General features: G+C 41.3%; 1 protein-coding gene across 1 annotated transcript in view; it reads left to right on the top strand.

The window, feature by feature from the left end:
* Positions 1–2,291: 2,291 nt before the first annotated feature.
* arid2 (AT-rich interactive domain 2) overlaps positions 2,292–13,157 on the top strand; it is a 39,886-nt gene continuing 29,020 nt past the window's right edge. Inside the window, exons 1-3 of the mRNA XM_061030455.1 lie at positions 2,292–2,793; positions 2,917–3,010; positions 3,908–4,005. Coding sequence (XP_060886438.1) covers positions 2,702–2,793; positions 2,917–3,010; positions 3,908–4,005 — 284 coding nt within the window. The 5' untranslated portion in view covers positions 2,292–2,701. The remainder of the gene's footprint in view (positions 2,794–2,916; positions 3,011–3,907; positions 4,006–13,157) is intronic.

The raw sequence follows: 13,157 nt of genomic DNA, 5'->3' as shown, positions 1-13,157 counted from the left end.
TTATCTTGCATTGAAATAATAATAATATTCTAATAATAGTCTACCATTGACGCCTTCTCTATGAAATGCCCTAATGCACCAACATAAGTAAGCCATTTTCTCACAATCCCTTCATGTTACAGCACATATTTCCACGATGGCTGAGGCTCTTATTCCAAATGAGTTGAGAAAATTCATCTTAAATCATACTTTTTAAAATAATTTACATTACCAATATAAGAGCAAATATGTCATTAGTGAATTACATTCATGAGGTAGTAAGTAACCTAGGAGGGAATTTAACCGTGTTTTTTTTTGTTTTGTTTTTTTTACAACAAAATGAATAATTAGTTCATGCTTTCTTTGTGATAATACCGCTTTACTGCTATGTTGTAGATTAACTTTATTAAGTGGTAAAACAAAGACAGGTTAAAACACATGCTAAATTGACAGTAGCATACTCAACCATAAACTCGATTTATATAAAGGGGTTCTCAAGTAAAATAACTCGTTTTATTTAATAGCAAATTTTCCAAAATAGTACTATAAACTAAGTGTAGCGTAAACTGTAGATGTCTTTAACAATGTGTATTCAAAGCTAAGGTAAACACATGCTAATGCTAACGAGCTACATAGCATGAGCAACAACGTGCTTTAAACACACAAACTGTGTTTACGGTTCTCTTGTTATGAAAATAACTCAGCATTTTGTGCTGCATATTATCAAACCATGACACCAGAAACACAAGGCTGTATAATATGTGAGCCGTTTTCATTATGAGATAAACTAGTTAGCATTGTAAGCAGTCTGAATAAAGAGTTAGAATAATCACAGCTAGCGTTAGCGCACAAACAAGTCCGAGAAAACACGGACTTCTACAAAAAAGCGGAGATAAAATTGACTTATACCGACACGAAATAGTAGAGAAATCCACCCCTTTTAACATGAGATAAACGGTGTGTTAATTGGATTAGTGTTCAGAACATGTTCGTCGTAATTTATCAAAGTTAGCCACCAGCAGGATGAGCGGGCTAGCGGCGCTACGTGAAGTTAGCCCGTGATTCTGAGGACGGGTGGGGAGTCCAAACACGCGTCGGGTGAGCTCGGGTGTGCCGCAGTTTGCTTCAAAAAAGAGCACAATGTTTGAAAATCAAACACAGGGACACGCACTTCTCCGCTGTCTAGTGTCAATTCCTCAAAATGGGGTCTGCTAACGTACGTCTCCGCCATTTTGTGACAGGTTTTTCATTGAGCAAAGGGGTACGTGTAATGGTTGAATGTGTAACCCCATCAAGAAGATCCGCTTGTTCCAGAAGGGATCAGGAGTAATCTAAAACCATCCCGGGAGAGAAAAGACAGGGACAGGGGCCGCTTACCACACCGGTGACAAGTTTACACAAACAAATGGCATCGTTTAAAAAAACAAGAAAGACACAAGTGACCACATGTGAATCACCAACAAGTTTGACAAATTATTCTAAACGTTATTTAGGTGAATAGTTTTTGCAGTTTGTGATGTCTTAGCACCAAACGAGTTAGGTATACAAATTGGCATTTTACCAATACACGCAACTTGTTGCCTGAATTATCCCCCAAATGATTTTTATTTGACACAATAAAATACAAATACAAATCCACATTACAGTACGCTGTTTGTTTCACGTTTAAAAAATGAACCAAATCCCTCCTTTTTACTGTTAAATATGACACCAAAAACATCAATGTCAATAACCACTTTTAAAAAGACCCTGTTTTTCTGAACTAGCTTATTTTCTTCTACATTGTCTGGAATTACTGCGTTGGGAAATAAAGATTACCTGTATACCTTTAAAAAAAATGTATGGAGTAAGCTATATGATTTCATGGTATGTTTTTTTTTACAGTTTTTTTTTTTAAATACTGCAGCTGTATTTGTATGAATGTGAAATATTAATGGGTGAAGATAGTTTTATTATCAATGAAAATATCCTATTAGGACTTAAATAAGATCAATGTTTAGAAGATCCTGATTTGAAACCGGTTATACACTGAGACTTTATGTCAGTTTTTAAAAATAGTATAAATGTGTAAAATATATAGTTGCCCTCCATTTCACGCCTGGTTAGGATAACAAGGGAGTTTGTTAATTAGTGTTATCCCCTCCCCCCACGGGACATTTCCAAGTACCTCCTGACCCGTTTTCCAAACAGAGGCGAGTTGTCAGACGGTCCCTAAAAAAGAAAACAGTCTCTATTGTTCCAGCAGCCGCTCTGCCCTGGACGGTGCAGTGCCGGCTGTGACCACAGAGGGCGCTGCACGCATGGCAGGCCCGGCTCCGCGGCCTTCACATCTTTTTGTCTGAGAACTGGATCCCTCTGCCGCTCTACAGTGTGCGCGATAGCCTCGGAGCTGCGTCCGTAACACACTGTCAAACCACTCCAAACGAATACAACCGCGACCAAAAGCATTTATTCTACACATCCAGCCATGGCGTTTCTAATCTGCCGGTAAATCGGTCGTATTTGTGACTGTTCGTTGGAACTTAGTCCGGGGTTGAATCGGGCTTGCTTTCAGTGTGCATCAGTCTTTATTAGCGAGCTGCCGCTCTTCTTGCTATCAGCTATTTCTTTAACTTTTTAAACACTCAGCTTCGCGAATGACTGAGCGCCGGCGGAGTATGGGATCCTTGGTGTCTTAAGAAGCGACTGAAGTGGGGTTTAACCGTTTTTGCATGCAAAAACAATGGCAAATTCGACGGGGAAAAATCTACTAGATCAGCGAAGGAAAGGACAGGCTTTCCTGGACGAGCTGCGGCAATTTCACCAAAGCAGAGGGTGAGATTCGGTCGTCTTTATTACCAGGAAATATAACTTTAAATCTTAATTGCATGTGACTGCGAGTTGCCTCAAAGTGTTATTTAAACATGTGTGCGTCTATTTCTTGTGTTATCCCTTTAGATCGCCGTTCAAGAAGATTCCTTTCGTGGGTGGGAAAGAGCTGGATCTGAATGCTCTCTATATCAGAGTCGTCTCTTTAGGTGGATTTGCTAAGGTGAGTGGGAACTAAAAGTGTTTTTTCCTGCACACTCTGCTCTGTGTGGACTGCTCCGTGGACCACTCCACAACTCCGTGTGGGTTCCCCGGGACAAGTGTAATCCTCCAGAACAGCGTTAGTGGGTCGATGTTGGCCTTGTGCTAGTTTTCCATGTATCTCTATGCAATGTGGAGGCTTGTGTTGTTGTGTGCTTTGAATTGAGAGTCAGAGTGCAGTTGGAGCGACTCAAAATTAGCGGGCACGTTTAACATCGATTACCGGCCCCGGAGCCCCGGCGGCACGGAGCCCGGCCTGGAGGAAACACCGCGGACTGCACAGCGGCTCTCCCGGGCTTTTTTTACCGGCAGTTTTACCGAGGGGGGGGAAGCTTCGTGTTTCTTTCTCCCCATTAGCCATCTTTCTTCGGCTTCATGGCTGCTCACAAAATGTAGGCCTCACAGCAGGCCCATGTAGTGAACACTGTAAACGGTATACAAAGCTACTCACAATTCAGACGACTCAAACTACAGCACTTTGCGTTTTTGACACACTTTGGCGAAACGTTAGCCACGTTAGCTTTTAACAACAAAATGTAAAAGTCAAGTTAGCTCGTTAGCTGCAGTGCTAACTAGCCTTCACAGTAACCATAGTATCCTAAAGGGAATCAGGCAGTTTGTACTCACAGATGTGACAAATGTAAATATGCTCGCTAGCTTATTAAATATTGTTTAACTAAATGTTGTGCCTTATAAACTTTTGTGTTTTTCAGTATATTTAGTAGTTAGTGAAAGTTATTGATTAGTGGTATTGCTTCATTGAGAACTTGTAGCAGACCAGATGGTTGTAAGTGTAACCGCTCTTTTTCTTGTTGTGTCTTTATCTCCTGACCAACTCTCGTTTTTCCTCCTTTTTCAGGTGTCAGACAAAAACCAATGGATTGAACTTGGGGACGAGTTCAACTTTCCAAGGAGTTGTTCCAACGCTGCATTTGCTTTAAAACAGTACTACCTTCGGTGAGTAGCATGGTGCAGCTGTGTGCCTCTCAGGTAGCATGTGGGAAGTGTTTACAAACGTTAAGATGCAGTCAGCAGGATCTGGGCTCCCCTCAGCGAGGAAGCAGCACGGCTACACTACTGTGACAAACAAAGCAAGCTCTATAGTGTGTACCTTCGCCTTTAGGTGCTAGATATGGATCCACTTGCCTATTCTACATAAGAAAAAAGTCTGCTTTATTGTACAAAAATACCCAAATATGTCTTTAAGTATTTTAAGTTCACATAGTTTATAGCACATAGTTTTGGAGAACAACACTGAAAGAGCATTTTGTCTATAATGGCCCTTAGCCATAAAGTAATGATGGCCTGAAAATGGTAGAGCCACAGGGGTGTTGAGTTTTGATATAGCTCTAATAATTAAGCCGCTCAGGGTGCTGAAATGTGTGCAGCATTCAAGCCTCCAAGTCTCAACACAGTCAGCTGCCGGTGATGGGAGTCTGGTGTAAACGCAGCTCTCCCCAACAGCTGGCATTTGTGGTTTTCTTTTTGGTTGTTGCTGCTTTCTGTGTAGTCCTTTTCTCTCTGTCTCTCTCTCTCTCCCCCCTCTACATCATTCAACGATTGTTCCCATAACTAGCACCTGCCTGCAGGGGATTACACCTCTGTAGCAGGAAAAAAAAAAAAAAAAACGGTTGTAAACTCTCATTGATATTGCACTGCAGGCCTTTGTTGATATCATAAGCAGTAGTTAATTATTTTTTGAAATGTGCAAAGCTCCCTTTTTTAAAGCAATCTGTTGAGGCGTTGCAGCCGGTTTTGTTTATTGAGACTCAAAGCTCCTGAAAAGTTCGCGGATAACCATGCACACATCTGAGCCACATGCACCGTAGGCTCTGCGGTGCTGCTGGTGTCATTTGAGGGCTTCCTGAGTACCACACCGGCTTCACATTTAGGGGTCAATACTCTTGTAAAAAGCTTTTCTCTGAAGCAGGAGATCGTGTATTTTGGTGAAATGGTCTTCTTGGAAGCTCTGTTTGCAGACAAGTCTCTTGTTGTAGCCTGGTCTTTGAGTTGAAGGTGCTGTTGGGCACAGGTGTTGCGTTCATGTGACATTATTTGAATGGGAAATTCACATAACGCTCAGTAAAAAAAAAAAAAAAAATACAGAACTCTGTTTTCCTACCAGGCTTAGTTTTGAGATTACCTGAAATATGTCACAGAAAGAAAGTGAACTGACGATCTGATTGGTTGAGCCTCCACATTAATTCAAGGAGGCGACACTTTGGCTTATTAACTTGTGTCAGACGGTGGTTTATAGATACCAGCAGGTGGATAATGTATTACTCGCAGATGGCAAGATGAAGCGGGAGACTATATAGAGCCATAAGCATCATGTTTTCTAAGAGGAATGATCTACTCCCCTGAAAGTTTTCACCTGTGGATGAGCAAAGGAGGCCAATAAACCGAGCCGATGTGCTGACTATCACACTTGTGTCGCAACAGCGGTTGGAGCTACTTTGTAAAGTTTATCTAAGGCAGTTCTGTGTAGTGGACGTCAGAGGCAGCAGGCGGACACACTTGTCCTGCCTCAGCTAGATACACAGACTATCCTCGCCTCCCCTCGTGCTGCTTGTTTTTTTTTGTTGATGACAGAGTGTGATAGAATGAATTAGGCGTTAGTGGGTTTATAATGTCATCACTGTGGGAGGGAAATGTTAATTTTGCCCTCATGCGGTGAGTTCAAGGGTCATTGCCAGTAACACGGATGGCTATGTGCTTCAGTGTCTTACTCTAGGACACTTAAGCTGGCTGGATGTTTGTTAATATCAGGTGTTAAGCTTTTATTATCCAGTCAAATGTCCAACTGCGACCCCCGAGCTGCTTGGATAATTCTAAGCGGTTTGTGCGCCTTTTTTTTTTTTTTTTTTTTTTTGCATTTTCTGACGACTCGAATGATTTATAGCTGTGGGTAATGTTTGGACATCATGTATCACTTAATGAGAAAGTCATGTGGCCCATTGTTTTTTTTTCCTTCCTTGTGCTGTGGCCTTTAAAACCTTTCGAACAGAACCGGTAATTATGTCACAGCAATGTTTAGATTGGCCGTAAATAAAAGGCATAACAGTAATGGCATGCTTTATTGTTGCAGCCCAAAGCGAAGGCGTCTTCATTTTGCATCGTCAAGTTGCACTTGACTCGATGTTGTCATTACTTTGGGGAGCAAGTGTGACCTGGCAGCATCAACTTGTTTGCATAAACCTTTGTTTAAATTGATCTAGTGTAAGAAGCTGTAAATGCTGGAGTGGAACTTACATATGTACAAATCTTGCGTTAAAGCCGTTCAGATTCTACAGATGTAAAACATTTGAAGATACTCCTAGAATGGAATCACAGTAACTAACCAGTGTAGGCAGCGTGCTTCTTCTTGACATGAAACTGTGAGAAGGCCCTTTAACACTGCCTGCAGAAATGATATGATCACATCCCCAAAATCAAAGCATGTACAAAGTTCAAATAACTATTGCATGGTTAACAAATATCATGTTCGTATGTCTGCACCCAGACTTATTATACAGTAGACACCCATATTGTTTTGTTTGCTTACAACCAAGAACTAATGGACATGCATGTACACAATTAGTATTTCTTATTTGATGTCACATCACCAGTTCTAGCATTTCTTGTGGTACAAACCTGATTGACCTGAGATGTAAATATTCTAGAGATATGGAGCATTTGAAATGAGTTTTCTTAGACAAAAACTACCAATGAAGACTAAAGTTAGGTACATTTTTAGACTTAGAAGCAATACACTCCGTTTATTCTGATGATCTGTAGTTTCCAAAAAGCATTAAATCTTAAGCTATGAATCTTCAGTCATATTTTTAACCAAGAGCAAAGGGGGGGGGGGGGGGGCAACATTGACAATGTCTATGCAATTTAAACGGTGAGCAGGTGTTTGCCGCCAGTTTTGTTAATTCAGAACAAGAACTTCCCCAATCTATGGGGTCTGGGACTTCTATTTATTTTTGCTGTGGAATTTAAAAAGGTAATGGAAATAAAACAAAAACATTGTGCTCACCCTCAGTAACTTATATGGATGCTGATGAATTCTCAAAAATATATCAGAAGTATTTCAGGACAGCACACCAAATCAACCCTTTGTCTCTTTTTGTTGCTCGAAAAAAAAGAAAGAAGCGAGTCGATTTGGCGTGCTGTGCGGATGTACTTTTGATGTTTAAAAACGGTATCAATATCTTTTGAAGTTGAGAAATCAAGTACCGTATCTACCTTAAAGTAGACACTGGTTGACCAGTTGGATTGCAGTGGTTTAAGCAGTTCATTTGCCCAACTTTAAGTTGACTTGTCTCCAGTGTTGAATCCTGATCCTTTTCTTTTACAAGACTGGGTTGAAATGATTTATTTAGGACCCCATTTCTGCAGCAATCAGTCCCACCTGTGTCTCGTCTTATACAGGATTTTCTCTGCGTTGACCAACTTTCCCCGTCTGAATGAAACAGTTAACCGCGATGCGTCTCTCACCGATCAGCACTCTCCACTCCGAGCCGAGTAATAAGCGGCGCTGAAAGTTCACTGCCAGTTCCTGCTGCTGTGTGTTTGATATCTGAATGTCACTCCGTCATAAGTGAGCAACGCTTGCCAGGAACAGTTTTCCAGCTCATTTTCAACTTGTTGAAGCTCCGCTTTGACATCAGTCCTACCAATGGTGCTGATTTTATTTCAGCTTGGAGGGAGGAAGGATTCACAGTCTGGATCAAAGCTCTGGCAGCAAATCCCACTGACACACTGAGGGCAGAGCTGCTCTGTTTTTGGCTTTATTAATGAGACTGAAGCAAAAAAAAAAAAAAAAAAAAGGAAAACATTTGAATGAGGTCTTCAGGCGTGAGAGTGGGAGAATTATTGATTTGTGGAGACGTACAGTAAGATGTTGCCAAAAAACGCAAGTGTTGAATAAAATCATGAACGTGGAAAAAGCCTCGTCCTGAACTTCGGAAGAATTAAGCAAATTTATTGAACAGAATTCCAACTAAGAAATCAGATTGTTTTCCTTTTAAAAGTTCTTTAATGCAACATAGATCAGAGTGCTACAGCTGGGCACTGTGTTCCAGTGGGATGGGTTAAGAGTCTCTTTTCACTCTCTCTCTCTCTTCACTGATTTGAATGATTCTCAGTCAATATCTGCCTCACATCTCCACACTTTTCCTCTTCCATTAGTTCTTTCATATGATGTGGGAGTGGTTTGTGTTAAACTCTTCCAAAACACTCTTCCATGTTTTTTTAAAATACCAAAACACCATCCTTACTGTCTACATGGAGGCTGTAATTTGAGAGTGAATGAAAGGATTGTGTGAAACCAGGCCTCCGGTGTTTGCTACAGCCGGTGACTTCTTTCCCAAAACTGAAGCTCTTTGAACACAGACGCCAAGTCAGGTGACAGATACCTTGTTCAACCTCAGTTTGACCTCCCCGCTGCATCCCCATTGGGAGGAAATCAGGCCCATGGGGCACAGACATCTAGGAAGCACTCACTAAATTCTGTGCCCGCTCATATCTGTTATCTCCTCTGAGGAGGTTTGTACACATGATTTGTAAAAGAAAGGAGAGGCATAGGAGAAATATTAATCAAAAACTTTGTCATGATCAACAATCTATTAAAGGTATTTTGATCAGATTTCGTCCAGTTTCACCTTTTGACCCGTGCTGTATAATGAGCATGTTAGACTTATAGTTCTGCCATCCACTGAAACCCGCTTTTGAATATACCCGTTCCTGTTGAATCCTCCACAAAGTAATCTGCTTTTTTTTTTAGCAGTTGAACGTGCTGCTTCCTGCACAGCAAAATGATTACACCGCGGCGTCATCTGTCACCCTAACTGTCTGCGGCGTACAGAAGCAGGTGCAATCAGATTTACTCATTCCAGTCCATATTTGAATGTGTCACATTTTAATATTAACCCTCTGCCAGCGCTGTACTAGATGTTGTAGTTGTGTTTCTCAACTGTTACCGGCACGTGAGGCCACTTTGAGGGCCATGAATTCCCATGACCCCAGCTGCAATTAGGCTGTAATTTAGCAGTCATGTGAATGCTATGGCACACTTTTTTTTCCCTCCATTTTGCAGCCAGCTACAAGTGGATTACAGAGAATGGTATTTCAACCCTGGTGTTTCACGTAAAATGTCAAATATTACCATATCGAGCTTGCTGGGCCCCTTTTTGCATATTAAGCAACACTAGGTGAGTTCCTCCATCAAATGTGACAACCTTTCAGGTTACTGTATATGTAGAGAAAAAAGAAAATGACTATGGACTGGATCATATACATGTTACCTACCAGCAGCAGTTTGATACAAACAGACATTAAATAAGAGAAAATGTATGTCTTACAAATATTTGAAATAAGGATGCATCAGCTGAACATCATTATTGGCCGATATCAGGCCTGTAGACAAACCAGCCCATCAGCAAACAATCTGTCATGCATCAGTGTCAACAGCCGATGTTGGGTTGCATTAATTTGAAGCATGCACGCTAGTTACCCAACTGCTGATTCAGAGAAGAGTTTTTTTTTTTCAATGGGGCAGAAGAAGTCACCTGTCGGACAAACTCTGATTTTGCTGTAAGACGTGTTCAGTTGTGTTTGAAGAGGATGGATTACGAATGACATGTTAAATAAATCAAATGTCATGGCTCATTTGAAAAACAGACTTCAGGAATTATAACCAGGTAATGGAAAAAAACATCTGTATCAGAACTGGCAATGGACTGAGTCGTTATTCAAAACATCTGTATTGGCCCTGTATTACCACTGTTGGTACATCTTTATTTTGAAGGCCTCTGAAAAAAAACCAGTCATCTGTTATGTGCTTTGTACAAAGTAAAGTCAGCTGTGCCAAAATCTGCAGTGAGTGTCCTTCTCTTTGTAGAAATCTGACTTAAATATGACATCATTCAGGTCATTTACATCTGATTTATGTCAGACTTGCACCAAGTGACTTTAAAGCAATTTCACTGTCAGATATCTTTTAACTTAACAGAATAATATTTTTAGCGGTTTCTTTTGTTTGGGGGTTTTGTTCCAGCCATATCGCTCCTTTTGGTTTGAGGTGGTTGCAAAGCCCACCCAGAGCTGTCGCCAGTCATTCTCTTTCTCATCTTGTAGTTACGACATACTCGCACATCTAATATATGAAGAAGTTTGTGGCAAAGTGTCGAGTTATATTTTGTGAAAATTGGTACGACCCGAAAGGTTGAGAGTTGGCAGTCTGTAGGGACTTGGGTTGGGAACCAGAGGGTCGCTGGTTCAAGTGCTGACCAAAGAATGGAAGATGGTGTGATAGCTGTAGAGGTGCTGGGACACTTACTGACTACTGCCGACGTGCCTTTGAGCAAAGCACCCAACTCCCAACAGCTCTGGCTCGCTCCCTGTGTAGCCGCCATCACTTCACTAATCCATGGCCTGTTTGTGCATGTGTGTATTTTGGGCCTGTGTTAGGAGTATGTCTCTGTTATTGAGAGGCATGCTTCTACCACAGAGCGTAAAACTGAATTTCCCTCAGGGATTATTAAAGTATAAAAAAAGACGACCTCTCGTCAACAGCAAACAGGAAGCAGCCAACTTGGTAGATAGTAAACATGGAGGGGGCTCACCACAAGGCACACGTAAGGACTGCTGTAAGCATGTCCAACTAAAAAAAGATAGTGGCACACTTTCTGGACAGGGAGTTGTTGTTAGTGCAGCAGGCGCTCGCTCCAGTGACAGCTTGCAAAAAATGGAATGCCTTACCGGCAGTCTGCTAGCGCTAAATGCTAACCCAGCTATCGTTAAGAGTTCAAACCCCTAAACACAGGAGGGCAGCTATGGACAAAAGCTGCTTCAGTGTTAGGCTGTTTTGTTAAAAAAAAAATTCACCAGAAGCAGAATGAAAAATAATCTCAACATGAATCTATTTGTAGTTTTGTAAAAAAAAAAAAAAAAAAAAAAAAAAGGTGACGAAAGATGACGAAAGATGCTCATTCGTTGCAGAATCTTTCAGCCTGTGACTGATATATTTATAGATGTAAGCAGGTGTCAGACTCTCTTTAACAGTCTTGTCAAACAATTGCAGTTTCTGGCACACATGAGGCATTTCAATAAAGATCAAAATGTGATATTTTCTACTGATAAACAAATGACTAAACCACCGCTCAGTGTTCACCACAGAGTCGTATCACTAACTTTTGCTGCTCGGCCGGTGTTATTCTCCACACCTGGTTATGAGTTTATTCTTGGTACCATCATGCTTGTTGGTCCTGCTCTGCTTCCTGCGTCTGTCGATACACTCTCGCGCTCATCTGAAACATCTGGACGAAGTGGCCTTTGATCTGGCTCGCGTTAGCCGTCTTTGTATTCCCCCGCCTCGCCCGAGCTGCTGCTCAGACTGTAGAGATGCTCAGACGACGAGCGCTTGTGGATAAAGACGAGGCTGTGTGAAGCAGACTGTCTGATCCTGCCTTTTATACAGCATAATGAAAGAGCGGTAGAGTAAACGCAACTATCTCAAAATGCCATCTGACGGCTCTTGAGACTTTGTGTTTCTTGTCTGTCTGTAACCTGACCTGCCCTCCTGCCCTGTTGGACGCCACTGATAGCCTAATCTCGGTCTCTCAGTCTCCATGCTAACTAGCAGACGGACACATCTGCCTTGTACTTGACACTGAACCTAGAAGTGAGCTTTTCCACTTCATTAGACACATGATGTGGTTGAAATGTTGGCTCTGGGGGTTTTTCGGGGGGGCTGCAGCTCTTGAGTCGAAAAAGAATGGCTCGACTTGCTAAGTGGATTTTACACATAGCTGGGTCATGTTGGTTGAGTCTATTCCAAGTCATACAGATCCGTGTATTCCTCAGATGAAGTCCAGCAGTGTGTTTCTAACATTTTGGGAAAAGAAGAGAAACTTGTGTGTGTGTGTGTGGGGAGCTTATAAACAGCCAATCAGCTTTGCCGTAGTGCTCTCTGCTGCTGACACAAGTTTAATTTTCTCCACACTGTCTGTAATGTTATTAAGCTCAATCTTGGGGGAACAAAATGGGATATGGTCATGGATATTATTTATTTCTGTCACTGCAGGGAGACTCAGAAGGTCTTTTTTTTTTTTTTTTCAAATGCAAATGAAAGCATGATTAAATGTTTTTATATAATAAGAATAACAGCTCTGCACCACCTGCATTCTGCATAATTTAAAAACAATACAGGTGATCCCACACAGCTGTGGACTGTTGGTACCAGATACTATCGACCGAGAGGAGCCTAGATTAATAATAATCAGTTTCAGAGCAGATATTGGGAGGCCAGTGTTTGTGACAGATAATGAAATAAGGACTTAAAAAATGCAGGGTCAGTCTTGTGGCAAGATCAATATTTACATCATATTTTAATAACTATATCAGTTTAAACATATCTTTGTTAGGGAACAAGGCTATGTGATGACTCTTCTGTTTCTCCTGTGAGGTTCCACTGGCTCGGTGTTTACATTACTTTGAGTGGCCAACTGTTGAAATGTTTAATGTTGCATGATGATTGATGATAAAACCGGCTGGACGGCTGGGCATCGTGGCAGGTAAATCCTGAATCATGTAGAACCCCAACACTTCGATGTGCTCTGCTGCGGTGTCACCTTTCAGGAGATAAGACCTGGACTTACAAAACCAGATGAGAAGTGCGGCTCTCTTCTTTTCTCTCTTTTTTAAATCTGGAAGCTACTGTCACTTTGAGATGATCAGAACTAGCCTCTGAAGTTTTATAACACTTTGAGTAACGACTAGATCGACAGTAGACGGAGCAGACGGTCTGCTCCTGCTGCATCGTGTGTTGTCAACTGTGATGACACCATTTTTTAATCTCCTTAAACATTTTCGTATAATATCGTCAAAAAAAAGTTTTCATATTGGCCCATATCAAAAGAAATAAACTCTCTCCCTTCACCTCATCACAGGAAATCTAAAGATCTTTTCCCCTGGTTAAATGAATAAAAATATAAATATATTTTGAAGCTCAGAAACATAACGATTAGAATCTGATCAATTAATCGGCCAGCCAATCAAATCAGCTGATATCAGCATATCTAGTGACTATCGATATCGGCTAAAACGAATCAGAATCATTGAAT

This window comes from Labrus mixtus, chromosome 22 (assembly GCF_963584025.1).
Source record: "Labrus mixtus chromosome 22, fLabMix1.1, whole genome shotgun sequence".
NCBI lineage: Eukaryota > Metazoa > Chordata > Actinopteri > Labriformes > Labridae > Labrus > Labrus mixtus.
The sequence above is the reverse complement of the archived record's forward strand: the minus strand, read 5'-3'. Positions and strand labels throughout refer to the sequence as shown.